General features: G+C 51.8%; 1 protein-coding gene across 2 annotated transcripts in view; it reads right to left on the bottom strand.

Annotated features, from left to right (window-relative positions):
- Positions 1 to 25,583, bottom strand: part of DOCK2 (dedicator of cytokinesis 2) — a 354,825-nt gene that overhangs the window by 286,458 nt on the left and 42,784 nt on the right. For both annotated transcript variants that reach the window (XM_045820015.1, XM_045820013.1), the window contains exons 9-19: positions 23,659 to 23,740; positions 18,324 to 18,459; positions 15,910 to 15,985; positions 14,893 to 14,969; positions 14,266 to 14,391; positions 12,997 to 13,121; positions 7,855 to 7,953; positions 5,987 to 6,059; positions 5,752 to 5,855; positions 3,827 to 4,010; positions 3,603 to 3,700 (exon numbers count right to left, since the gene is read on the bottom strand). In XM_045820015.1, the coding sequence (XP_045675971.1) occupies positions 3,603 to 3,700; positions 3,827 to 4,010; positions 5,752 to 5,855; positions 5,987 to 6,059; positions 7,855 to 7,953; positions 12,997 to 13,121; positions 14,266 to 14,391; positions 14,893 to 14,969; positions 15,910 to 15,985; positions 18,324 to 18,459; positions 23,659 to 23,740 (1,180 nt within the window). The remainder of the gene's footprint in view (positions 1 to 3,602; positions 3,701 to 3,826; positions 4,011 to 5,751; positions 5,856 to 5,986; positions 6,060 to 7,854; positions 7,954 to 12,996; positions 13,122 to 14,265; positions 14,392 to 14,892; positions 14,970 to 15,909; positions 15,986 to 18,323; positions 18,460 to 23,658; positions 23,741 to 25,583) is intronic.

Consider the following 25,583-nt stretch of genomic DNA (forward strand, 5'->3'; position numbering starts at 1 on the left):
CTAATAGCAGACAAAAGACAGTTGGTTCTAAGTAGGGCTGATCAGGAGGCCCAGCGTCTCCTCAATGAGGACACCAAGGGAATTCTTAACCCAGTCGAGGCAATTCCTCGGGTAGACCCTAAGTGGGACCTGAATAGCAGAGATGGCTTAACCTCTTTCAGACACTATAGAAGGTGCATATTGGAAGGACTTAGGAAAGGAGTGCCCAAGCAGAGGAGTCTGAACCTGACACAGACTTTCCAGCAGAAGCCAGACGAGGATCCTTCTGAATTTTTAGAAAGGACCTATCAGGCATACAGGAAGTACAATGATGTTGCTCCAGAGGCACCAGAGAATGTGAGAATGGTAAACATGACTTTTATTGGGCAGAGCGCTCCGGACATGAGGAACAAACTTCAGCGTGTAGACGGAGTACTGGGAATGAGCTCCTCCCAGCGGGTAGACATAGCATTTAAAGTCTACAATGCCGGGGAAGCAGGGAAGGCAAAACGGGCCACAGTGTTTTTGGAGTTAGCCCAGGGAAACCAAAAGAAGTGGGGCCCTGAGACCGAAAAAGGAAACTCAGTGGGTGCCCGCCACCATGCCAGTGGCAGAAGGGGCCCTACGGAGAAGAAGAAAGACGCACTAGGCCATAATCAATGTGCCCATTGCAAGGAGGAGGGGCACTGGAGGAATGAGTGTCCACATCACAAAAGGGAAAGGGGGAGTGAGAATCCAGGTTGAATGATGGTGAAGCAAGAAATGGAGGATGAAAAGGAATGAGGAGGCCCAGGGGCTCCATGGGACACCTCCCGACCCGTCACTATTTCCCCACAGGAGCCCGGGGTACAAGTGACTGTGGGGGATGAGCAATTGACTCTTGTAGATACGGGAGCCGCATACTCAGTGTTGAACAGAGTTGACCGGAAAAAGTGCAAATGAAGTAAGTTACTGGTGTGTCTGGCCAGGTACAAAAACAGACATTCCTGCAACCTCTGGAATGCCAGCTTTGGGGGCAAAAGCTCACACAGTTTTCTGTATAGGCCTGATTGTCCCACTCCATTGTTGGGCCGAGATTTGCTGTGTAAACTGCATGCACAAATAACCTTTTCCCCCAGGAGACAGCAGCTGCACATGGAAGTCCCGCTGGAAAATGCCCTCCGGTTGTAGACTTCCCTGACCGGTCCTGGAGGTCCTGGAGGTGAACCCTTCCCACCTGAGATCTGTGAGCAGGTCAATCAAACTGTTTGGGCTGACAGAACTCCAGGTAAAGCAGTTAATGTACAACCTATAAAGGTATATCTGAAAGGAGGGGTGCGGGTCCCATGAAAGAAACAGTATCCCCTCAAAAGGGAGGCTTTAGAGGGGATCCAGCCAGTGTTGCAGAAGTTTTTGAAATCAGGATTAACTCGGCCTTCAGGGTCACCATGCAACACTCCCATTTTGCGGGTCAAAAAGCCACACTCAGATGAGTACTGGTTTGTACAGGATCTCCGGGCCATCAATGACATTGTCCAGGACATTCACCCTACTGTGCCTAACCCTTACATACTGTTGACTACAGTGCCTGGGGATAGCAAATGGCTTTCAGTCCTGGACTTAAAGGATGCCTTGTTTTGCATCCCGATAGATGAGCAGGCTCAGCAATTGTTTGCCTTTGAGTGGCAGAACCCAGAGACGAAAGCCACGCTCCAATACTGCTGGACTGTGCTGCCACAGGGAGTTAAAAACTCCCCGACAGTATTCGGGGAAGTGCAAGCAAAAGCTTTAAGGGAGGTTCAGTTGAAATCGGGAGTTCTTTTGCAATATGTGGATGACCTGTTAACAGCCAGCAGTAACTGGCTGAAACGTGGCAGTAACATGGCAGTCTTTCCAGGGAAGGAATGAAGGTTGCTTTTCTGAAAGATGGCCAAAAAGGAACCTGTAGGCACAATGGAAGCCTCAAGGATTTGAGTGAAATAACTGGTACAGGCAAAGCCAGATGGCAGATGTGTGGCTCTACTTCTGTGCCTCGTAGGGCAGACTGAGAAGTCAATCTAAAGGTTGCCTGTGTGAGTTCCAGCAAAGCAGACTTAAAAATCATGAGTGATCCAGGCTGCTCTTGGTGTGTTTATGCAAAAGAACAGTCAAAATGAAAAGCAGGACTCAAAGTAGTCCCTTCAATAATGGTGAGGGTGATCTTAAGGAGAAAAATTGTGGTTCAAGGAAAATCACAGTGCTCAGTATTGGACATTAGAATGGCGCAGCTAACTGTCTTGAAAGTTTGTTTTCTTTTGAAGGACCTTGCAACTGAATGTATTCCCAAAACACAGTCTCACAGGCACAGAGAATGGCTTGGGAATTTTTTGTATAAATTAACACGTGTTCTTCCTTCTGTTTTTGTAGGGCATATGCCTAGGACCTCATTGCCTGAGTGACTGGTTGTAATACAGGCCTCACTTAAGGAGCCCATCCTCATCATCACCCCTTGAGACTCAATGGTTTGACTGAACTAAGTGGTTGGGTTGGGGCAGTCTGTGAGCTTCATTTCAGAACTCATTTTCCCTTTTCTGTCCTAAAGGCTTGGACAGAAAGGGCCCAGAAATCTGACCTAAGTCCATTCGTGCCATCTGTCCTAAGCCATTCTTTACCTAAGTCCCTGCCTTTGTCATTTAGTAGTTATGATTTAATTGCACTTCCAAATCTTTCCAAATCTGTCACCTCCAAAATGCAACCAGGATGCCAACTGTCCAGTAATGCCAGACTTTGGACATCAAGCCTGCGACTTCCTGGTGACAGCCAACTGACCTGGATTCTGTAAGGTCCTTTCCCTTACAGGAAGGACTCCCTCTGTGCTGCACCCCCCACCCCACTTAGGGCACCCCTGACCCAAGGGTAGGTAGGACAACATCCATGTCCAGCAGGAAGTAGTTACAAGACAAGACCTTCACCCACTGTCCTTTATATGATTATAAAGAGGTTGTATATCTGAAAGGAGGGATTTGTAACAGGGTGCAGCCAAGAGGGGAGCCCCAAATAGGGATTTGTAATAGGGTCCAGAAGAGCATGGAGATAATTGGCTCCACACCACAGGGCCACACCTGCCCAGAATGCTGGCAGCTGTGGCCAATTGTGGGAGGAGCCAGAAATGGGGCTGCAGAGGAAGACTGGTGCTGGGATTTAAATGGAGGCGCAGCAGCCACTGGGCGTCTCTCTTTTTGGGACCACGCAGCTTTGGTGTCTTGGGTGAGAGTCAGGACCACGAAGCTTTGGAAGTGCTCCCTTTTGCCACGTGGAGGGTGCTGGGAGGACTACGTGCATTTGTGAGGAACTTTAGTTTGTGTTATTTCAAATGAATAATTCCTTTCCTTTTCACGACTCTCTGGCATTGAGAGATATCTTTCCTCTGGTGGTAGACATAACAAACCTGGGGGCTTCCTTTCAGGTAATAGTATATTGCCTCAGCTGCCCTTGCCTCCCCACCTTTTGTACTGTAACAATTCAACCAAACCACCCCCCAGAGTTCCCAGTAACGTTTTCTCATGGCGCTTTGACACACTCTGTTCCATTGTCAGAGAAAAAGTTGCCCCTTCCTCCCCACGCCACACATCACTCAGAGCTCTGTCACTGGTACATGAACCGACCTTCACCACTTCCTCTCCATCCACAATCTTCAGCTTCTCTAAGTTCTCCTGCAGTAGTTGAGGCTTCATGCGCCACTTCAGCAAACCCAGCAAGCCCACTAAAACAGAGTCCAGACAAGTAGAATTACTGCCATTGGCCTACACCGTCCACATCAGGACATTTGCGCACTCGCGTGCGCACGCGCGCACACACACACACACGTACCTCTCGATGGTTCCCTTACCGTTCTGGGTGAGCTTTGTGGAGCACACCAGGGTGGAAATGGAGAACACATCCCGGGAGCTGACAGAGAGCCCCCCAACACTGCTGGAGCTCCGACTCAGAGTGGACCCCTTGTTTTCCATGTGGTGTCGGTAAGAGGGCAGAGTCAGGTAAGCGCTGGCATCCTCCATCTTCTTGCTGTCCCCCTGGAGACAACACCTTGGTTATGTCCCGTCCCTGAGCCAAGGGTGTACGCCTAACGCTGCGCAGAGCCTGCGGTGGGCAGACTACACATTGCGAGGTGGGGAGGGTCAGGAAGAGTGAGGAATTCATCCCAGAAGCAATACACAACAGCTGGTGAGGCTCAGCTCTTTTTCCAAGGTCACATTCATGGAAAATGACTTGATCCACCAGTTAAGGGCCCTGTGGACTTCATTCATGGCAAAAGGAAACTGAAGATTCCCAGAGAGGACCTGTGCATTCATCTCAAGCTTTTGAGATCTTAACACACATGTGTACCAGCAAGACAAGGAATCAGCTAAAAGAAGTGGACAGCAAAGGCACTGGAACCCGAAAGTCCTGGCATCTAGATGCTGCTCTACCGTTCACACTTCTGGGTCATCCTGGATATACGCCTTGGTGTCTGTGCCACATTTTTCTTATGCTGAAGCTGAGGATTAATCGTATTACCTACTTCCTATCAGTTTCAAGCAGACTGAATAGCAGTAACGCACACAGAACCCTTGGGTGATGCCCACAGGAGTCCTGTGGCGTGCTGAAATGAAAGACTAGATGTAAGCATTGTGAGAGTTAATATTTATGGAGCCCTAACTCTGAACTGGATGCCACTCTAAGTGCTTTATATGCCTTAGATCACTTCATTTAAGCCTCACAACAATTGGGACTGTTGTGGATACTACTATCCTCATTTTACAGATGAGGAAACTGAGGCTTAAGGAAGGTGAGTAAATGGGGAAACTGACTGCAATGGGGCCTCCACCCCCAACGAGTTTGCAGACTGTTGAGAAAGAATGGCTTTCAAGCCAAGAACTACCTTGATCTGTCCTACACAATGAAACAGAGGCTGTCCAAAAGAAGGGGTGGGGTGGTTTGAAAAGGTCAGGCAGACTCAGAGAAGTGTCATAAAGCCTTGATGAACCTATATTTTCCATGTGATCTCGGACGTAAGTGCCATTTCAGCCTCCAAGGCTGAGAAAGCCAAGAGCAGGGGCATGATGCCTGTGCCCACCACCTGGCCCGGCCCTGCTTCGCAGCCACAGCGCTGCCTCCAGCCAGGTGTCGGCAGAGGCAGCCTGCTGTCGGCAGAGGGGTCATTGGAAAGCGCACAGATGTCATCAAGGCACACACTTCCCACTTTTCGAACACCGTCTAAGTCTCATGATGCAGAAATAACGATGGCTGACATCTGTCCCCTTTCCCATGGGTCATCTCAGTGGCTTGTCATAAATATTCCCATCACCACTTAAGAAATAGGAAGGTGAGACTCAGAACGAGACGTGAGATGAGTCCGCAGTTGGTCAGCAGCGGGATCGGGACCCTGAGTCCTGCTATTTCCCAGAAGCCACAGGGAAGCATCTGTCCAATGTTTGGTGTGGCAGTCTGCACGTCCCACAGAGGGGCTTCCAGAGTCACCGGCCCTCTCTGCGTGTGATAAAAGTCTTTTCCATCTATTGAGTGTTCCCTGCACCCACCATTCTCACATTTCTATGAACCCCCTCATGTAATTCTCGCAGTTGTTCACTGAGGGCTCATGGATGCGGAAATGGAGGCCCAGAGAGGCTCCGATTTTGCACAAGGCCACACAGCTGGTGAGCCGCGGTGGGTGTGATCCTGGGGGTCCCCGTTGTTAACCACGAAGCAACCCCACCATCTCCCCTTTGCTGCCTGCAGCCCCCTGGCTGCAGAGTCAGCTCCAACTCAGGGTACCTTTAGGACCACCAAGTCGTGGCATCCGTCCTGCAGCGTGGTCCCATCTTCCTTCATCAGCTTCACGTAGGACATGGCAAAGTTCTTCTCTCCTTTATCTTTAGCTGGAAACAGCACGATCAGGAGAGGTCAGGGAAGGAAAGGACACGGGGGCCACCCAGCCCCGCCCCGCCCCACCCCGCCCCGCCTCTTGCCTTAGGAGGGCTGCAGGGATGCCGTTTGGCTGGCTACTCACATTCCAGGGAGGACCGGTGTCGAAACATGAACCGCAGGTGGATCTTCTGCATGTCTTCAATAGGGACGGCCACCTCCGCAGGCAGAAACCAGAGCTCGGGAAACCGTGAGTTACACAGCACCCCCACTCCCTCCCCCTCCCCCTCCCCCCCGCAAAGGCAGCCTGACCATTTAACGGAGAGCGCTGCACGCTGATTTATTGCCCACCCATCAAGCCCGATGAACTGTAAATAAATTACACAAGAACTAGCTCTGAAGAGAAAATAAAGTACCAAATGTAATCCATTTGGCAAATTGCAATCCCAGCCAATGAAAAGAGGTCTGTAAATTATTGTGAGGGAGAACGAATCTCCCCAAATTGATATAAAAGTCACATAACTTGAGCACAGGATGCGCCGCGCTGCGCGGAGTGCGCCATGCACGCTCCCCGCACACACTCCGGGAGTGCGGGCGGTGGCGGCAGGGCTCAGCAAGCTGACAGCGGTCATTAGGGGCCATGCCTGAGGGCTCTCGTTTATGAAAATTAATGAAAATGCTGGAATCCAATAATATCTGAGTAAATCCTAGGGCTCATTACCAAGCTTGTTTAGACACATGTCCAGATGCTTTTGTCACCGAGGACACTGAGCCGAGATAATCACTCCTCGGTCACCACAGTCTCACGGTGCAGTGAGTGGCCTGCCACACCCTTGACTGAGAGGCTTTGGCCTGGCTCTGGACTGCCCCCTGCCCCCTGCCCGCCTCCACCAAAGCCTACGCTCTCTCTGTAATGCACAGTTCAGGACAAGGCAGAGAATCTCGGCTACCTCCAAGAAACCACTTTGCTTTTTAAAAGGGGCAGGTTTACATTGTACAGACGCCTATTAAAATCCAAACAGATGTGCACTTTGGGTTGTTTTCTGCTCCAGACAATGGAAATTGAGCCTGAAGAGGTCCCCATTCGTGTGTTTCAGACAGAACAAAAGAACCGAGGGCCTCTCTGGCAGCTGCAGTCCAATTTGTTCTCTCCCTGCATACTGAACGGTTACTATGAGCTACAATCACGCGAGGCACTGGCCTTGCTGATGAAAGTCCCTGCGATTCACAGAGCTCGTGGTCCACACGGGGCGACGTGGTTACACCAATCGTGGGACGAGGGCCAACAAAGAGATATAACTGGGGTGCAACAGAGCACAGAGAAGAGAACGCCACCTTGGTTCAATAGCTTTCTGACCCCAAAGTTCGGCCGGCCATCAGTTTGAAGATGGTGAGTTTAGGGCGACCCTCTGAGGAACACAGGAACATGGGGGACTAGGCAAGGACCTCTGAGGCTTGAGCAGGGATCTCTGCAAAGCACGTTATGGGGACATCTTGAGTTCGGGTTCCGAGCACGGGCTGAGCAAAGGCTGCTGCTCGCTACAAGGCAGAGATGTTGGAAGCTGTGATCCAGCTTCACTGTTCACTGAATTAATCCCAAACTCTTCTTCCAATGCACGCTGCTTCCTTCTGCTCAGTGTGACAATCTGGTAATGTGACTAGAGCTGTGATTAATACCACTTGCAGGTATTAAGTGGCCTTTTATAGCCTCACATTTGCTCACAAGCTCTGTCACTGCGCACTGCTGAGAAGACTGACACAGCTCGATGGGCTGGGCACCATGCACAAGACAAGCACCCTCCGGTTCCGCAGAGCCTAGGTCCTGGCCCGTGAAGGGTGCTCCAGGGAACCACGGTGCTCCCCACTGGGCCACCGTTTCCACCACCCGACACGCCATTGGACACTGGCTGGGGTGCTGCTTCAGATGTTAGGGAGGTGCCTCAGAGCCCCTGCATGCGTGTTTGCTGCTATTACCATCATCATCATCATCACTATTAGTAGTATTATTATTACCTTGACTGTTTCCATCCACCGTGGCTGTTTGACTTGATAGTACACGACAGACCGATATTCGTGCATGGGCTTGTCCCCTGCTCCCACGCAAATTGCATTCTGCGCCAAGAAAAGCAAAGAGAGGGAAAATTCTACAGAACTGCCACTTCCTATGCTTGGGTAACTTTGGCCCCAGCGCCTTAGGACCCGGGGCCATTCCCGACTCTTTTGCCAGGTACCCATCGTGGCCCTTCTACATTACAGATTTGCACACGAATGCCCCCAGCCCCGACAGTGACAGCTGCCTAACTACACAAATCCTATTACTCGCATTCTGGAAACCACTGGAGTGAGCCAGGGCTGACGCGGCTGCCTTTTGTACATGGTAACCCACCCTGGAGCTCCCGTAGGCTGCCAGGATGTGAACCCTCCCTGTTTCCTCAGTCTGTGCACAGAGTTCACCAACAGGCTCCGTGAGGCGGCCGCTTGTGCCGATGGATTTCTGATGCGGACACACTGAAGTGCCCGTGTGAGCTGAAGAAGGGGAGGGAGCAGCTTGGGCTTTAGACAGACACACGGGCCGAGGGGCGGAGGGAGCCTGCAGTGACAAAGCATCTTCCGGGGACCAGGCCCGTGCTAAGCTCTGGGTTACGGGCATCCGCCGGATATTAAACCCGACGCGCAGGTTCCCAGTTTGGTGGAGGGACCATTAGGTGAGCAGACAAATCACTGCGCAATGCGATGTGATGACAGACATAGGTATTTACTACTCCGGGGCACAGAGGAGAAACACTTAAGTTCCAGCTGAGGACTCAGGGAAGATTTCTTAGAGGCGATGACAGTTGAGGGCCTTGAAGAAGGATTCCAAGTGGGCTCTGAGCAGAGCTGCGGGAAGGACATTCTGAGCAGAGCGAGCACACCTGTACAGGATATTTATTCTTTGCCGTAAAAATCACCCTCCAAGTAACAAGGCATTCCCGTCTAATAGAGGATGCCAGCCACTAGTGCCTTCTCTGTTCATTCTAGCTATTGGGCCACCGAGAAAAACCGAAGCTAGGATCACCCAGAAGGGGCTGGTCTGGTGGTCTTTAGACCAGACCGGCATATTTTAACCTCAAGTCTGCAGAGACGCAGCGACGTGAGTGTTGTAGTTCCGACCCCAAAATTTCAAAACCGTGTGCTTCTGAGCATTTTAGTGGTGAGACAGTCCATGCCCTTCCCCAGATTCTATCAGACTCTCCAACAGATCCTTGACCCCAACCCCGCCCCACCCTGAAGTGGAATGACCACAACTGAACACAGGTGGGAACCCCTGGTGAACCAAGGGCGCCCGTGGGAAGGAGAGGCCTGCCGCTCTCGTGGGGCGGCTCCCTCTTCGCTCCGTCCGAGCCGCAGGGAAAGGACGAGCTCAGTGTCATGCTGCCGTACGGCCCTTGCGGCCAAACTGAATCTGTTTGAAAATACGGATATGGTGCCTGTCCTTTCAGAGCTTACCCTTAAAAATAAGGAGAAAAACAAAACAAAGATAACCAGTGACTAGAAAAAAGGAAAAACGTCCAACTCCCCTGGTTTTCACTGGGATGAACCCTTTCCGAAATTCTCGAGGCAGTAAATGAAAAACACACTTCAGAGGTTTTTCTAACCGTTCAGAGAGTGCTCCTTGTCTAGCGTTATGCTAAGCCCTCCACACGCGCTACCTCACTCGAGTCAGCCCTCATTACCCCCATTTCACAGCTGAGTAAACTGAGGCCCCGCGAGGTGAAGTCACTTGCCCAAAAAGGGGCACAGCTGGTCTACACCTCAGACCCGCTCCTCTCTGCCCAGTGTTCCTTTTAGAGCCACCTAGATGCCTTCTAGACTCCCCAGATTTATATCTGGTGACATTTATGGGCTGAGAGTTTCTGTAGCTCCAGTGAATCACCATCTAGCTTATAAAATCTGAAAATACACATCTATCTCTGGTGAAAGTAAAATTGCTGCATCGCAGGCAACTGAATGCCACGAAACTGTCCTGACGATGGGAATTTCTGATGGCCTAAGGCTGGAGAGGAGTCTCAGCATTATTCTGAGAAAGGCCCAAGATCCTCACCACTTGGGGGATAAAGCGGACGTTACCAGGTGTGTCTAGAGAGTATCGAGATCGGGGACTGAGCCCACTTTGGGGGGAAATACCAATGGGTGTATGTCTCAAGTCAGCCGGTTTAACCGTTTTCCCCATTGCCTACTTCCACGGCCCCCGATGGACAAGTCAAGAGCCTCTAGTCGGCTGCAGGTCAGTTGAAGGGGACCCGTGCAGGAATCAGGGAGCCTGGAGGATTGATGCTGACGTGGCCCCGGCAGGCACACTTCGGCAGGAGGAAAAGCAGGCTCCCAGCACAGGCTCCCAGCACAGGCCCTGTTTACCCCATAGGACTGACCCGAGGAACAGATGATGACACAGCGAAGTGAACGCACTCCGAGGGCCAGGAAGCGTTCTACCCCAGCGACGCTGCCTCCCGGGGCGACACGGGTCAGCGTCCCCGAGGCGGGGATCAGGCCTGGAGACGTCAATGCCTTTCCAGTAGAGACGGTTAACTGTAATGAGCACCTATTATGTAGATCACCTTATTTGATATTCACAAGAGTGAGGTGCCACTGCTGGTCTCATTTTCAGACAGAGAATCTTAGGTATAGAGACATTATGTAACTTGCTCAAGGTCATCCTGCTAATCTAGGCTGAGCTGGGCTTTGAGCCTGGCTGCCTGGCCCCAGAGGGAGCCATGCCAACCACTGCACCACACTGCCCCACGCCCCACCTCCACCAGCTCACGCCAGCTGGTCTCCGAAGGGCAGAGGCTTCTCAGCCTGGCATTGGAGCCTTTTTGGTTTTCCTTAAACTTGCTTCAGGCATCCTCATTGGATTGCCTGTTTGAACCCCCTCAGCTCCTGCCCAGGGCTCCCCCCCATAGGTAGGAAGTCTGCCTTCCCTGAATGTTACCCTCCTTTCTGTTACCAAGTACTTGCTGCATGGCAGGCGCCATACACCTGCTATTTTACTTAACCTGCAACCCCATGAGAAAGAGATTATCATTCCTCTTTTATACACACATCAACTTGCCCAAGATCACACGGCTAATAGGAGGGGACCGAATCTGAACCCCATACGTCTGACCCCAAAGCCCACCCCGTTAGCTTCTCGGCTACGGCCCTTCCTGAGCAAGGCTGTTGAAACCCCAAAGGGATCCAAGGACAAAGACGACCAACTCTGTCCTCCGGCCCCGCTCTGCCAAGGACAGCGTGCACCTGGGGCGGGAGGAGAAGCCGATATCCCTGAGCGGCAGGGTCCCCGCAGGAGCCCGCCGGCACCACACAGGAGTGTGGAGTGTTTCAAGTGTGCAGCCTGACGCTTAATTAGGCGGTGATGTTTATTTCTGCAGCGAGAGAAAGGAAAGCCTCCCACAGGCTTCCTTAGCAATTTTCAATAGTCAGTCAGCCGAACTCCCCCATAACTTCCCTAACAGACGAGACTGCAGATTATCGCCATGACCCCACCGTTGCCTCTGCGCTTCAGCCCCCCTCGTACCTGCCTATATATGCACCTGAGTGTCCCTGCTCAGCCTGGCGGGGTGCGACCTGAAAGGGTGGCAGAGGTAAGATGCCTGCTTTCCAGCTAACAGTTCCCTAATTTGTCCTTTGGCAACATTGAAGGCAAGCATACCAGTGTTTCAAAAACGAAGCCGAGGTTTGCAAGTTCTCCAACAGGTAGCTGGATAAAAATAACTTCAAGGCCGTGGTCTATACATTTGTGAAATGCAAACAGTCTATTGGATAAAAACCCTCTGCGCGTCCTTCATGTTGCTCTGAGCAAAGCGTCTCTCTCACTTCGTTTTTCAGAAAAGTTTCAGAATCCAAAAAAAAAGAGGATGAGTCATATGCTCGGATTTTGCTCAGCTACATATTAACTAATGGGGCCAGTCTTTATGAACAACAACAACAAAAAAGGCAATTGTGGGGATTTCTTTACATTAAAAAAGTAACTATGAATCTCCCTAGAATTTGATAGAATTGGTTATTGGCCTCATTTTAAAATGAGACGGATTGGTGAAGTTTTGAAATGCAGAGGCATTAGCGTGATGTGTGAAAGGGGGCTGGAGCCCCAAAATGCACTCTCACCCCCTGCCTCATACCAACTTCATGACCTTGGGAAAACGGTTTCACCTGACACAGGGTCAGCGTCCCCTGTCAAAGTGGGGATGGTGGCGGTCCTGCAGCAGACTCGTCACGGTGCCTGGCACGTCGTGACGTCTCTATAAGGCGGATTATTGTTGGGTAGAGGAGCGCGTAGAGCCGGCCTGAGCCCCAGCCCCAGGCCAGAGCAGAGGACTCGTCAGCGCTCACACCCCCGCCCCGCTGCGCTATCGTTCACCCCCTGCAACCCCGGAGGAACACGGGCCCACGCTGAGACCTCTGCTGAGCGCGAAACCAAGGCGAAGTGAAACACTTCGCGAGACCAAGTGTTCCGAAAGGAGACGCGAAACCCTCCCACACACTGGACGCCACTGCTGACAACCTTAAAGGAAATGTAAGTAAACGAATGTAAACACGCATGACAAATATTGTCCAGGACACAGGCTGTAAAAATATTTATAGCAATGTGCTCTGCATTCTTGAATACGCTCCGCCGGCCCTCTGGAGACCAATTTACGAGCCCGGCTTTCCACCAGGCTTTCTGGCTGGGCGCTGGGACTTAGATTAAGTGTCGGGAATGTCTGTTCTGAACACATCCTGAGCCTCCACCCGCCCAAGGCTCCGTATTGATCCTTTTTCTTGCCATGAATTTGGCCTGAATAAGCCGGCTCATGTTGCAATGAGAACAATATTCTAACTGCAAAAAGCTAACCTACAAGGTGAGGACAAGCAAAACGACAAAAAAAAAAGGGGGGGGGCATGAAAGGATAAAGGAACAGACGTTAGAAATCTGCTTTGGTGTGAGGAAATCACAACACGAGGTCTTATCACGGGCTACGGTGCTAACCACGCGGGGAGGTGTGGATCACATTACTCCACGCCACCCTGAGGGCGGCTGGCAGCGAGACAGCAGAATCGGGTGGGAGACTTGAGTCTCTAGGAGCAGAAGCGCCCCGGGGGGCCTTGTCACCCAGAGCCAGAGCAAGGGGTCCTTACAGACAGTATTTTGCCATCCTCCGTGCACACACACATGATCACTTCCACGTTCCTCTGTGTGGTCTTGTTGTACTTGTCAAAGTCGCCGTGCAGCAGAGTGATGTAGATGTCGTTCCTGACATCCCCTGAGGCAGAGGGAGAGAGAGAGACGCTGACTTAGAGGGTGAGGGGAAGGGGGAGCCAGCGGAGGGGCCCCACCTCGGTGTCTGTCAAGGCAGTGAAAACCAGCACTGCTTGGAAAAGGCACTTGACTTCCTCCGGGAGGCTGGAGCAGTAGGTAACAAGGGGATAGAGGGAAACCGGTTGCGAAGAGGGAGGGAAGATGATCAAAATTGGCCTGTAGTTCTCTCCGTGAACATCGTTTAATTTTCATCCTCTAGTGCCACCTTCTGGGGCGGCAAGGAAAAGCTCTGATAGAACGGATCCTGGACTATTAGTAACCGCCATGGATATTCACGGATCTTGTATTGCGTGGAAGCGGAGAGGGTGAGTTTTCGTGCATCCAAGGAACACAGGGTCAGGGATGAGGGGAGAGAGGTCTTTAGGAATGAGGGCCAAGAAAAACTGAAAATCCCAAGGGGACGCACAAGAAATTGAGGTTTCAGGTGAGGCAGACGGGAGGAAATTACCCTACAGACCCCCTGCCACCCCGGGCCACCACGTGACTGAGGAAGGAAGGCAGTGAGAGCAGCTGGGGATGCAAGGCCGAGACACAGGTTTAAAACAAAAAGGGGAGTTTCAAAAGAACCGTATATAATCTCAGTTGGTTTCCCTCTCTTTCATACACATGTGGAAAATGTTAATAGCAGTGGTTACTTCTGGAGACAGAGATTTGAGGGAGCTTTTCATGGTTCACTTTATACCTTTTCAAGCTATCTGAACATTTCCCAACGAGCATGGGGCCCTTTGGTAATAAAGGAATACTTTAGAAATGTCAGAGAATGACAATATTCTTCCCCAAAGAATGGGTTTATTCTGCAGGTAGCAAAGTAGAAAGGATGTCCGTGATAAATTATTAAGCAATGAAGCAAGTTGCAGCTATACAGAGTATATCAAGCACATAAAGTGCAATACGATTCCGTTCGTGGGAAGGAAGCACACTTGTATGTCTACATATTTGTGTTTGTTATGGGAATGCATAGAAGATTTGTGTAGATACAGAAGTTGTTTTCAGGGAGAACTAGAGAAAAGCAGTGGGAAAGGGAGGAGTTGGTGCCGTACAAAGGATCCAACCAGCAGGACCGCCCCCGCCCCGGGGCAAGGCCAGACCTGGCATGATGATCTCCGGGAAGCCCAGCTTCCTGGCCACCACAGTGGTCCTGTCCACCAGGTGTGGGTAGTCCTTGCGGATCTGAACGATGTCACCCACGAGCATCTTCATGGTCACCCAGAGGCCTGGAAGGGAAGGCTCGCCGTGAGCAGCCAGCTTCCTCAAGGCGCTCCCTCGGTCTCCCTCCTGCCCGCTCCCCTCGGTCTCTTTCCGCAGGGGAGCACCGGAAGCAGACATCCGGAGCCAGACTGCTCTGGGGAAGAGTCCCACCAGTTACTTCTGGCGGTGTCAGCCCAGCCTTTGCAAAGTGGGGGTGACACCCCCTATCTCACAGAGCCGTGCGAGGGGCAAAACCAAATGAGGCAGCATAGGAAGGTGCCTGCCATAAAGGAGAGTCAGAATACGGGAGTTCCTCTCTTCCTCTGGGCAGTCGGACGTGCCTCCCAGCTTCAGGAGATGTGCCTTCCATTACTATAGACCCCACGCCCCCACTCTTTGTGATGGTCTGTCTGCAAGGAAGGCTGGCTTTCCCTGAGTTCAGACTTCTGATCTGTTTGTTAAAGAATCAAGGGCCCCCAAGGCCAGAGTCAGGCCCGGTCCTCTGGGCAAACTGGCACAGTACCCACCTTGCCCTCCGCTGTCTCCCTTGAAGGCCGTGACTTTGCCCAACAGACTGTGGAGGAAGTCATTCTCAGCCGTCACCCTGGAAAGGAAACAAGAGCACAGAACGCTCACAGGATGCCCTTGTGTGGCCCCCAACTTGTGGTTTCACGTGCTCCAGAGAGTCGCCCAGACCCTCCCCACACCGTAGGTGTGAGGCGAGCCAGCCTATGCCACCTCAGAGAGCACACATGTCATCAAGAAGCAACACGGCCCTGAGATCTGGGAATCTGGATAAATGCCACCAGGAGAGGCCGCTTTTCCTTCCTAGGTAAGGCTTTGAAGAAGGAAGGATTGCCGACTCCTTACAAGGAATATCTGCCCCGCAAGGTGGCAGACTCTACTTCTCCTGCTGGGTCCTAGTCACCAGCCTCAACCAGAGTCGCTGACCCTGCTACCTGTGACCAAACACCGTTCTTCTGGGCCCGTCCTTGGGGTAAGAAGTAAGGACAGCATTCTCAAACCGGGAGTGCTGCCTTCTCACAGGTGCTGTGAGAGCGGGGGAAAGACCCTCCCCTCCAGGCGTGGACCTGTCTACCCGTGAGAAGCAGGTTGGGGCTCCCTGTTGCACGTAGCTGATGCGCTTCCGCTTCACAGCTGCGGGGCTCCCGCCATACTTGACCTCAATGCCTTCGCCCTTGGCGGACGACCTGCTTCCCTCCCGATCCTGACACAAGTGCCAGGACGACCGGGCCATGTCTATCTGGGTCACCACTCCAACCCCATGACCAGCCCAGCGGCCACCCCTCTGCTGGCCTCCAGTCAAAGTCCATTGAATAAATACCATTTGATAAACGAATGGGTGAAAAGCTGGTTGGTTTCAAGGGCCCTGGCCCTGAGACTATCGTTCTCCTCCTGCCCTGCTTTGGGGAGGCCCCACCTGGACATCGGCCACCCAGAGAAGCCGTTTGCCCTGCTCCCAGTGGCCCTCAGGGGGACAGGGCGTGGTTTCGGGGAAGGGAAGGGCATGGAGAATCTCTCACGGGTGGAAAGGGATGAAGTGCTGCTTTTCTTCGTCACTCTCTGCTTTCCCCTTGATGATGTCCGTTATGTCCATAACTAGAAGAAGAGGAGAAACGGGTCGTTGAAGTCCTCCTGCTCCCAGGAAGGGACGGCAATGAGATGAGACCGCAGGGCAGAAAGCTGGGCTGGGAAAGCCCGGGAGAGCGAGCCAGCCAGCGGCGGACGAGGCGCAGACCCTGGCGTGTTCACAGCCTGCGGCCCCCGCCGAACCTCCGGGCAGAGTGGGCTGGGGGTCAGCGGGCCGTGAGGCCCTCCGAGAGCGAGCGGTTTAGCAGAAGCCAAGGAGGAGGAGTCAGGGTGATGGCTGTGGGATTAAGCAGTTCGTTTCGGAGCTGACGTACATGTACTGTGCACCTGCTGTGCCTGCAGGGCCTGGGGGCAGTGACTCGCTGCGGGGCCTGAGAAGCCAATGAAATCTATTCGCTTTGCATAAACGTGCTCGTGTGCACAGACACAGCACTGTAAGAACCTTGAACCCCGCCATTCCAGAGGGATCCTGGGTCCTCAGAAACTTCTTAAATCAGCCACTAAAGGTCCATAAAACCAAGGTGCAGAACGCCAGCCTTACAGCAGGGATCTAGGCCTGATGGGGTGGGGGAGGGGGAGGGGCACTGGAGAAAGCTGGTCAAGGAGAGTCAAAACCTTCCTAACGTGATGTATCTCAGACACTCCAGGGCCTGGTCAGGGAGCTGCTAAAATGGCTTGAGTGATCATCAACCAGTGACTACATCAAGCTCAGGAGGGGAGTTAGGGAGCCGAGAGAAGGAGAAATCGCCACTGGAACCTGACTGACATCTATTCTCACCGCCTGATGGGCTCCCCTCGCCCATTCTCGGGGAGCGTGGCTGGGGTGCAGCCATCTTCCCCTGGCTCCAGAGGTGTTCACAGAACCTGGGCGATCACAGGACCCCACTTCCTCCCCTACCACCCCCTCCCCAGCCAGAGTAAGTGCTTTGGGGATGACTACGTGACTATATTTAAGCTCCTGGGGTTTCTGCTGAAACTAATGGGAAAGAGCTGCCTCTTTCCCCTGGATTGCTAGGCCAGTCAGATGCAAGCTTGGAACAACTAGCCAATATTCTGCCAACTAATTGGAAATCTCTCTTCAGAATCAGAGGACATAGGAGCTGGGAGACAGAGAGGTATACATGCATCTGAGTTCCTGGATCCAGCCACGCCTGAAACAATCTATCTCTGAACCTTTCAGTTCTACCAGATTGCTGTCACCTGCAACCCAGAGAGATCAGACTGCAGCTGAGGGACAAAGGCACGGTTTGAGGTGAGGCTGACGAACCCTCACTGCTTTAATGAGAATGCTGCGAGGTCAGGAGTGCCCCTCCCACAGAGTCGGAGCGTTTCAGCGCAGACCGTGGGCCAACCAGATCCAAGTCTCTCTATTCAGACAATGAAACTCAGGCCCTGGGGGAAATGCTTGCCCGCTATCGCTCAGCTGGCTAGCAACGATGCCAGGTTACAAACACACACACACAAAAAAAAAAAAAAGCAGAGCAGTATGAGCTGACTTCTTCACTCCACCACCTCGGAAGCAGTGCGGGGCACTAGCTGAGGGCTGGCTGGTTTGTGATCACAGGAGACCAGAGTATTCTGGAGCGAGGAACCTGCAACACTGGTTTGGATACGGTCCACAGGGATCACAACTGGTCCCTGACTAGAAACTTATATTTTAATAAAATTGCATACCCAGTAGCTGTTTCCACAGGTACTTAGATTCTTTTAAGAAAAAAAAAATGTTTTAGTTTAAATAAAGTGCATTAAATAAAAGGAAATGTACTAGGTGAGTAATAGCACAAGTGATGGTCAAATACAACAAAAACCATAAACACGGGACAAGAATACTGAAGTCTTGGCAACTGTGAGAGAGCAAAGGTGTGGAGAAAAGGGGAAAAGCCACGTAGCCCTCAGCAGCCTGACTGCATCGAGCCAACCCTCCGAACGTCCACTTCCGTCTGGAACTCACATGTGTGGTGGGGTGATTCACTCTGTGTAACTTCATTTCCAGCCCTGAGTATTTCTGAAAAACCGGTTTGCTCATCATAATGAGATCCTGGTTATATTGCTCTTCCATTGTCTCTGTGCTGGGGAGCCGGGGCGCCCACTGCTCAGGCTGCATCCTGTTCCCAGGGCTCTGCTCCAGACGGGGGTGAGGGGGTCCCATAATTCACCGCTTTCATCATAAATCTGGACGCAGTCACCAATTATTTTGATTTAGCTACCGGAAATGTAGGTACTAGGGGATGGATGGCATAAATTTTGCAGGGGGAGCAAGGAGGAGAGGGAAAGAAATCCTCTTTAAAATGCAGATGTACAAGACGTGCACTCCAGTACGAGTTAATGGTGTCTCGTGTGTCATTACCTGCCACCCCAAAGGGCCGCCTCAGTCCCTGCGTGCACTTCTTCGTGTTGGTGTCCTTGAGATCCATCTTCCCGACTCGGACTATTTGACAAATCAGGTAAATTTTATCCCTGTTGAGGTCTTTGTTTCCCAGGTCCTGTAGGGCAGGAGAAGAGCAGTTACACATCGGTGTCTGATGGACAACACTAGAGAGGGACGCTGAGTGACAGTAGGTTCCAGAGCGAGTGCTCAGCGCTTAGCAGACATGGACTAATCATACAATTGGTCCGGGGGAAGGGAGAAAGCCAAGCTACCGCACCCATTTCACAGATGAGAATGGCGAGTGTTGGAAAGGAACTGGGGAACAGGACTCTGGTGCTCAGTTCTGATTCTCCCTCTTCAACCTGATGGAACAGACAGGCAGAGGTGCGATATCCTTTATGCAGGCAGGATTCCCTGCGCGCCAGCTGACGGACCCCCAAAACGGCATTTGCTGCCAATGACTCCATGCGTCTCGTCGCAGCTCAGCACCTCTCAAGGGGCAGGCCAAAAGAAGAGGGAAAGATCCTAAGTTCCCATGTACTGCGCACCGCGTGGATGCATATCACTCAGGTCTGGGTTGTTGTGACACCACAGAACCCCAGTATCTCAGAGCTATGACCAGGAGATGTTTCCTTCTGGCTCAGGCTACTGGCCCAGTGCAGGTGGGCGGGGGCTCCACTCCGCTCACCTCCTTACTCTGGGCCACTGGCTGCACACGGGTGCCTTCCCTCTCCCCTCTGCAGGGAGAAGGAAAGATGGCAAGCCGCTTAATGGTACCTAAAGCTTCCACCCACAAGAGATACACATTGCTTTGGCTACATTTCATTGACCAAGGCAAGGTGTGTGAGCTGGCCGACTCCAAGGCAGATGGGCCGTTGCACTAGCCCTGGGCCCAGAAGGACACTGAAACTGGTCATGTCTCAAATCATATGCTAAAATGTCTCACGTCACTGTCTTATTTGATCCTTGCCAGAAGTACATACTACTACTGCATTCCCATTTTATATAAAGGAAAACCGAGACACAAAGAGGATAAGGAGCTTCCCCAAGGTCATGCATGACCTTAGTCCTTGCAGACACTGTCCAGTCGCTCTGACACCAAAGTCCATTAGCCCAACTGCCACACAACATCTTTCTCACCATCAGAAAGGCATGCAGGCAGGAGGAAAGCCCACAGGGACCACCTCCTCACTTGCCTGCCCTGTTCTGGGACCCCCTTCCGGCTGGAGTCGGGTGCAGAAGGAATATCAAGGCATGTTGTTGGCATCAGAGCCGAGAACCCTGGCCATGACCTCTCTAGGGTGCAGCTGCTTCTCGTCTGAGTTAGTCCTCATGCAGGTGTACACACTGGCTGCAGCCTGTCGGCCCACACCAGAGCCAGGGTTTGGGTAAAGCAGCACCCAGCCTCTCCCTGCGGCTGGTGTGGGTGGAAAAGGAAGGAAGGGTGCAGAGTCTCTGGGAGCAAGACGTGGCCCCAATGGGGTCCACACTTTCCCTCTTGGAGGCTGCAATGGTTCAATGTTTGCATCACCTTGGCTACGCTATGGTGCCTAGGTGCTAGGTCCAACACTAGTCTAAATGTTGCTGTGAAGGTGTTTTTTAGGTCTAATAAGCCTCTATAGCCAGCTGACTTTAGGTAAATAAGATTGCCTTCCATAATGGAGGCGGGCCTCATCCAATCAGTGGAAACTCTTAAGAACAAAAAGTGATGTTTCCCCGAGAAGGAAGAATTCTGTCTCCAGGCTGTAGCATAGCCATCCGGCCTGAGTTTCCAGCCTGCCGGCCAGCCTCACAGATTCCAAACTCACCAGCCTCCGTAATCACGGGAGCCCAATCCTTAAAATAAATCTATCTGCCCATCTAACCCGTTGGTTCAGTTTCTCTGGAGCACTGGCTGATACAAGGGCTCTCCTCTCACTGGCCTGAGGAATGGATGTCTGCTTTCCCCCTCTCCAAAGCCTCTGGGCTGGGCATGGAGGAAGGGAAGACAGGGAGGGAGGGGGCTCTCAGGTCCAGGAAGGCTCCGCACTCATAGGCATTCCCTGCCTCACCCCATAGGCAATCGTGTTTGAGGTCCCAATTATCTCACATCCAGGGGGTTGGACCACCTCGCCCCTGGCCTGGCTGACACCTCCCTCCACTCCACCCTGCAGTCCCCTACCAGCCCGTCTTTAGAAGCCACGTTCATTATTTCATTTCTCTCCCCCAACGATGTTAATGGCTCCTTATTTCCTACCCTATTAGTGCTAATCTTCCCGGGCTGACGTGAAAAGTCCTAGACATAATGTATTTCCAGCTGTCCTCTCCAACTGGTTCCCCACTATTCTCTGCATGCAAGTACTCTATTTTTGTCACAAAGACTTCTTTTGTGCTCACTTTCAACTCTGGATCTTTCTTCCTCAGCCTCCTGGTCCACGCCTCCACCTCAAACGCTTGCCGCTTATTCCTCTCCCTAGCCAAAGCCTTCCCGTCCTTAACAGCTCAGGTCTTGCTTCCTTTCCACCGCCATCCCTAATTACTTCTCTTGTTCCCTTAGGGTTTTTCACAGTTTTGAACTGGTACCTCTCAGAGGCTCTTCACAGCCAGGGGCGCCTGAAAGGTTTCTTCCTTGATGTCATGGGCTGAGTTATGCCCTCACCTCAAATTCCTGTGTTGGAGTCCTAACCTCCCAGGACCCAGAACATGGCTGTATTTGGAAATAGGTGATTAATTCACCCCAACAAAATTAATTTTAAAAATCAGTCCTTAAAAAAAAAAAGAAGTGATGAAGCTAACGTGGTGGCGTTAGGTTAGGCCCTAATCCGATCTGTCTTTACAAGAAGGGGAGAAGAGAACACAGACACACAGAAGGACGATCACGGGAAGACGCAGGGGGTCAGTGGCCATCTGCAAGTCAAGGAGAGAGGCCTCCAAAGAAACCGACCCTGCAGACACCTTAATCTTGGACTTCCAGGCTCCAGAACTGTGGGGGGAAAAGTTTCTGTTATGTAAGCCAGCCTGTCTGTGGTATTTTGTAATGACAGCCCTAGCAACAAATACACTCGACAAACCTAGAAGGTTCCTAGGTAAGTCCCCATTCCATTCCTCTTCCCCTTACTCAGACGAAGACGTGAGATCTCTACGAGCTAGCTCATCAGAGACGCTTGGCCCTAGGGCACCTAGGCATGTGAGCCCAGCCAAAGGGCTGAGCGCGGGTTATTCTCTGACAGGTGTGTGGACAGGCAGCCCTCACTCAGGACTGTGCTTCCATCTGTGGTGTCTCCCAGTCCGTTTACTTTGGCTTCAATGACTCAGACGTGTTGGGGAAGCTGAGGCAGGGCAATGAACTGTAAAACCCATGCCACCTGAGTTAATAACTCATTAGTACTCCTATTATTGCTTAGCCTTGTTACCCATGTGTTGGCAGTGACCCCCAAACCAGGCGAGGTCTTAGGGAACCTCATGGTACAGGCTGCTCTGCTCCTCCAGAGCCAGGGGTGGAGGCGAATCCTGGTAAAGCAGACAGAGGGGAAGCCCACCATCGGCCCAACCCACATACCCACGTGTCAGCTCCTCCAGCCCTGCCTCCAAAGAGGAAACTAGAAAGAGCTGACATCCAGAGACGAGACAAGTAAGGCCAGCAAGGCGCATGCCTGCCAAGTCTTATCTCATCCCCGACTTACACATTACCTCAGCGCCCGGCCGAAAGTGAGTCCCAGTCCAACACCATCACACCACCCTGTTTTAATTATCCACATTGCACGGCGTGCCTTCCGACATTTCTCCTGTTTATTCATTTATTTACTTATGTTCTCATATCGCCATCACGCCGTGAGAACGGGGACCTATCAGCTTCGTCAGTGCCGTATCCCCAGCAACGAGCGCCGCACTTACACGCAGCACTCACTGACTAGCCCTTGCATCGATGAAAGAGGCCAGAGCACCATGACCTTCCTTGCCCCAAAATGAAGACTCCCATCATTTCCAGAGAGGGAAGTGTCAGTCATGTGAACAAGAACAAAGCTCTCAAGTTCATTTGCTGTGGGAAGAGGAGCGGGTGGCCCAGGCAGAATTCCACGGAGGCAGGGTCCCATTAATACTGAGCGACACAAACTTACCGATGCCCTTTCCTGCGTGTTTACATCATGAATTGGTTCTCTTGCAAAATGAACCCCTGATTGATTCCCCGTCTCTCTCCCTCTCATGAAACATCTGTCTCCTGGTTTAATCAGGAAGCCCCATGGGACTCTCCTATTTACCAAGAAAATAAATAGGCTCCTCCTTCTAACTAATAATAGATAAACAGGATTGAGGCACATTTATGGAAGCCAAGAAAATTTCTGTCTAAGCAATTAGGACCTATGATCTTATTCCTCTGGCCCATTTTTTAGGAAGTGACCAACAAAATAAATCAGTGGCACACCTATCTAATCGTAACACGAGTCACTGTATTTAATGGGCTGGAACAGAAAATTATTGTAGAGCAAGGTGGGTCAATGTAGCATGTCGGGCACTGCTGGATCCGACTCCTCGGTATGGTCAATGCCCATCCGTCCCTGGCTTTCTCAGTAATTTCCCTTTGCTAGCACAGGCAACAACGGAGTGAAGAATCTCATAAATGCTCTTCTCCCCAGACGCGCTGGATGACAACGCCAATATCCTCAGGTGTTTCAAGATCACACCCGTAACACAGCCTTGTGGAAACACGACCAGAGACGGGACTCCGCAGGAAATAACCCTCATCTCCTTCTTTCCGCTCTCTCTCCTTTCCAAAGCTAAAAAGCCTGTTGACTCTCAGACATAAAGCATCCACATAACAGCTAATTCCGACATGTCTACATAAGACTTGCCCAGAGAGTACTGGTATTTAGGAGGATACCAGTAACATCTTCAGTCATCTGTGACTTAATGCTGTTCAGAGCATCCACCTGACCAAGGCAGCCAATGTTCTAGGAAGGATCTCGCCCCCCCCGCCCAGTATATTTGAGAAGGGTCTTCAGGTCTGACCCAAATGAAGGACCTCAGGTTAACCACACATTAACCGGAAACTCAGCAGAGCTGTGGCACCCGGTTCACGCAGAAGGCAGCTGGAGGAGGCGTGTGCTTGCTGACAGAGGGCTCTGCATGTGCTCTCCGTGTGCAGGTGAGTGAGACACAGGGAGGGAAGGAGGGAAGGAGGGAGGGAGAGGGAGACGGAGAAGATCCATCTTCCCAGCAGCTTCGCCCGGACACACAATGCCCTTCACCAGCTCGGAAGCTCCGCAGACCCAGCTCACTGCCAAGATCACATCCCCATGAGCGTGGCCCGTGCGGAGCGGAAGCAGTGCGCACCCACCGTGAAGACCACCTTCAGGTTGTTGAGCATCTCGATCTCCTTCGGGAAGCCCTTGCTGCCCCATCGCACCAGGTAGTTCTCACTGCGGGAAGAGAAGGGCGACCCGTTACCGCCAGGGGCTCAACACTCATTCGGTCAAAATATCTCCCGAGCCACTGCTGTGCGCCCCACACCCTGCTGGCTGCCGGGGATGCAGCGATGTTTGAAACAGACGTGGTCCCTCTCTCCAGAACATCCCGGTCCCGTCAGGGAGACAGACATTAGACTGGCAGGGGCAGAGAATCACTAACGTGTGTGTTCGCAGCCTCTTTCCCTCCCTCACCCACTAAGCCAGTTCTGGCCCAGCTGCCTAACATTTTGTAAGGGCGGCAGCGTTCTCTGTGAGGTTACTGAGGGGCAGGAACGAGGGGGGACAGATTTCAGCACAATTTGCTGCACACTAAGAAGGAACATGTTCGGCTGTTTTCACAGCTGGGCTGTATCACAGTTCAGCTGTTCGCACGAAACAAAGTTTCCTTTTGTCACCGCACCCCCCCACGTGTACTCGCCCCTCCACCCCACTCCCCTGTTGAGACTGAGTAAAGATTTGGATTATTTTAAATTGTCCCTTGGATGTAGGACTGCTTCCCTGAATGGAATAGCGCACTCTGATGGAACATAGAGGGCCTCCGCCATGGTCTGAGACACACTTAAGTAACCATTTAAATGGGGTTGTAACAACCATTTATGCTCAGTTGTGCTATAAAGGTTCAGGACGCCGTGAGAATGTGTATCAGGAGAGCCTGGCCTCGTCCGGGTAGTCGGGGAAAGTCTGTGTGGAGAGCGTGCCACGGACATAAAGTCGGTCAAGCAAAGAGTTGGGAAGGGAAATGCTCCAGGCAAAGCCAACGTGAGCGCGAATGCCCTGGGGCAGGACGAAACTTCACGCCTCTAAAGAACGGATCCCACGGGAAACTGGTGAGAGAAAGATTAGAGAGCGGGGCTAGACCCTGCAGGCCTTGAAGGTCATTCAAGAATTTTGGCTTGATCCTATGGCTAACTGAAACCCACTTAAGGGTGTTATGAGAGGCAGTCACACGGTTCTGACACGTGTTCATTGATCATTTCACACCTTCAAGCAACCATCCACCACCCTGCATGGTCCACACTGGTCAGCCTCGCTGTGCTGAGAAGACAGAGCCTCGCCCTTCTCTAACTTAGGAGAAGCTTAGTGCGGTTTGCCGAGTTAGGTCATTGGGCTTTTCATGCCATCTGGGAGCATACGGTTGCTACTAAATAAATACTCGTTATCTTGAAGTAGGAAAACGCAAACTAAAGCTCAAAAGCCAAGTCACCCCAAGAAGGCATAATGGGAATCTAGCAAAGTTAAGGGCAACTGCCTTCTTTCCGGTGGTTTATTCTGTCTGACTTCTTGCTCTTCTCTGTCCACTCACCCCTGGAAGATTAATGAGAGTAATCTCAGCGAAGTTCATGGGGGAAATGGAACTGATAAATAAACACAGCTCTGAATTAACCAGTGGTTAAAACTCAATCAAGTTAAATCCACCCTTTTTTCTCAGTAAGGTTTCTTAAAAATTAGAGAAATTTGCAGCAAACTAACGAGGAAGGCTCCGGTCCCTGTCTCCACTCTACCCCAATTTTTAAATCATTTCTCATTGGTTATTTCTGAACTGTCATAGTGAAATACATGGGTATTTCCCAGGACCTTTCATTACATGTAGCAAGTCCCATAGAGAACCACCCTGCTAGATAGAAACAGCGGGCCCAGCAATTTTCTTGTAGGGGAAATAGAAACATAAATAAGAAAAGCAATTTAGAGGGCTGCACCGGCCCCATCCATCCTTGCCCAGGGAGACCTGAGCGGTAAATCTGGAAGGGCCACCTGGCGTGGAAACAGGTGAGACCTCCTCCATGTGACTCCCTCC

The sequence above is a fragment of the Phyllostomus hastatus genome, unplaced genomic scaffold, assembly GCF_019186645.2.
Source record: "Phyllostomus hastatus isolate PE091 unplaced genomic scaffold, TTU_PhHast_1.1 phas_contig_150, whole genome shotgun sequence".
In the NCBI taxonomy this organism is placed as follows: Eukaryota; Metazoa; Chordata; class Mammalia; order Chiroptera; family Phyllostomidae; genus Phyllostomus; species Phyllostomus hastatus.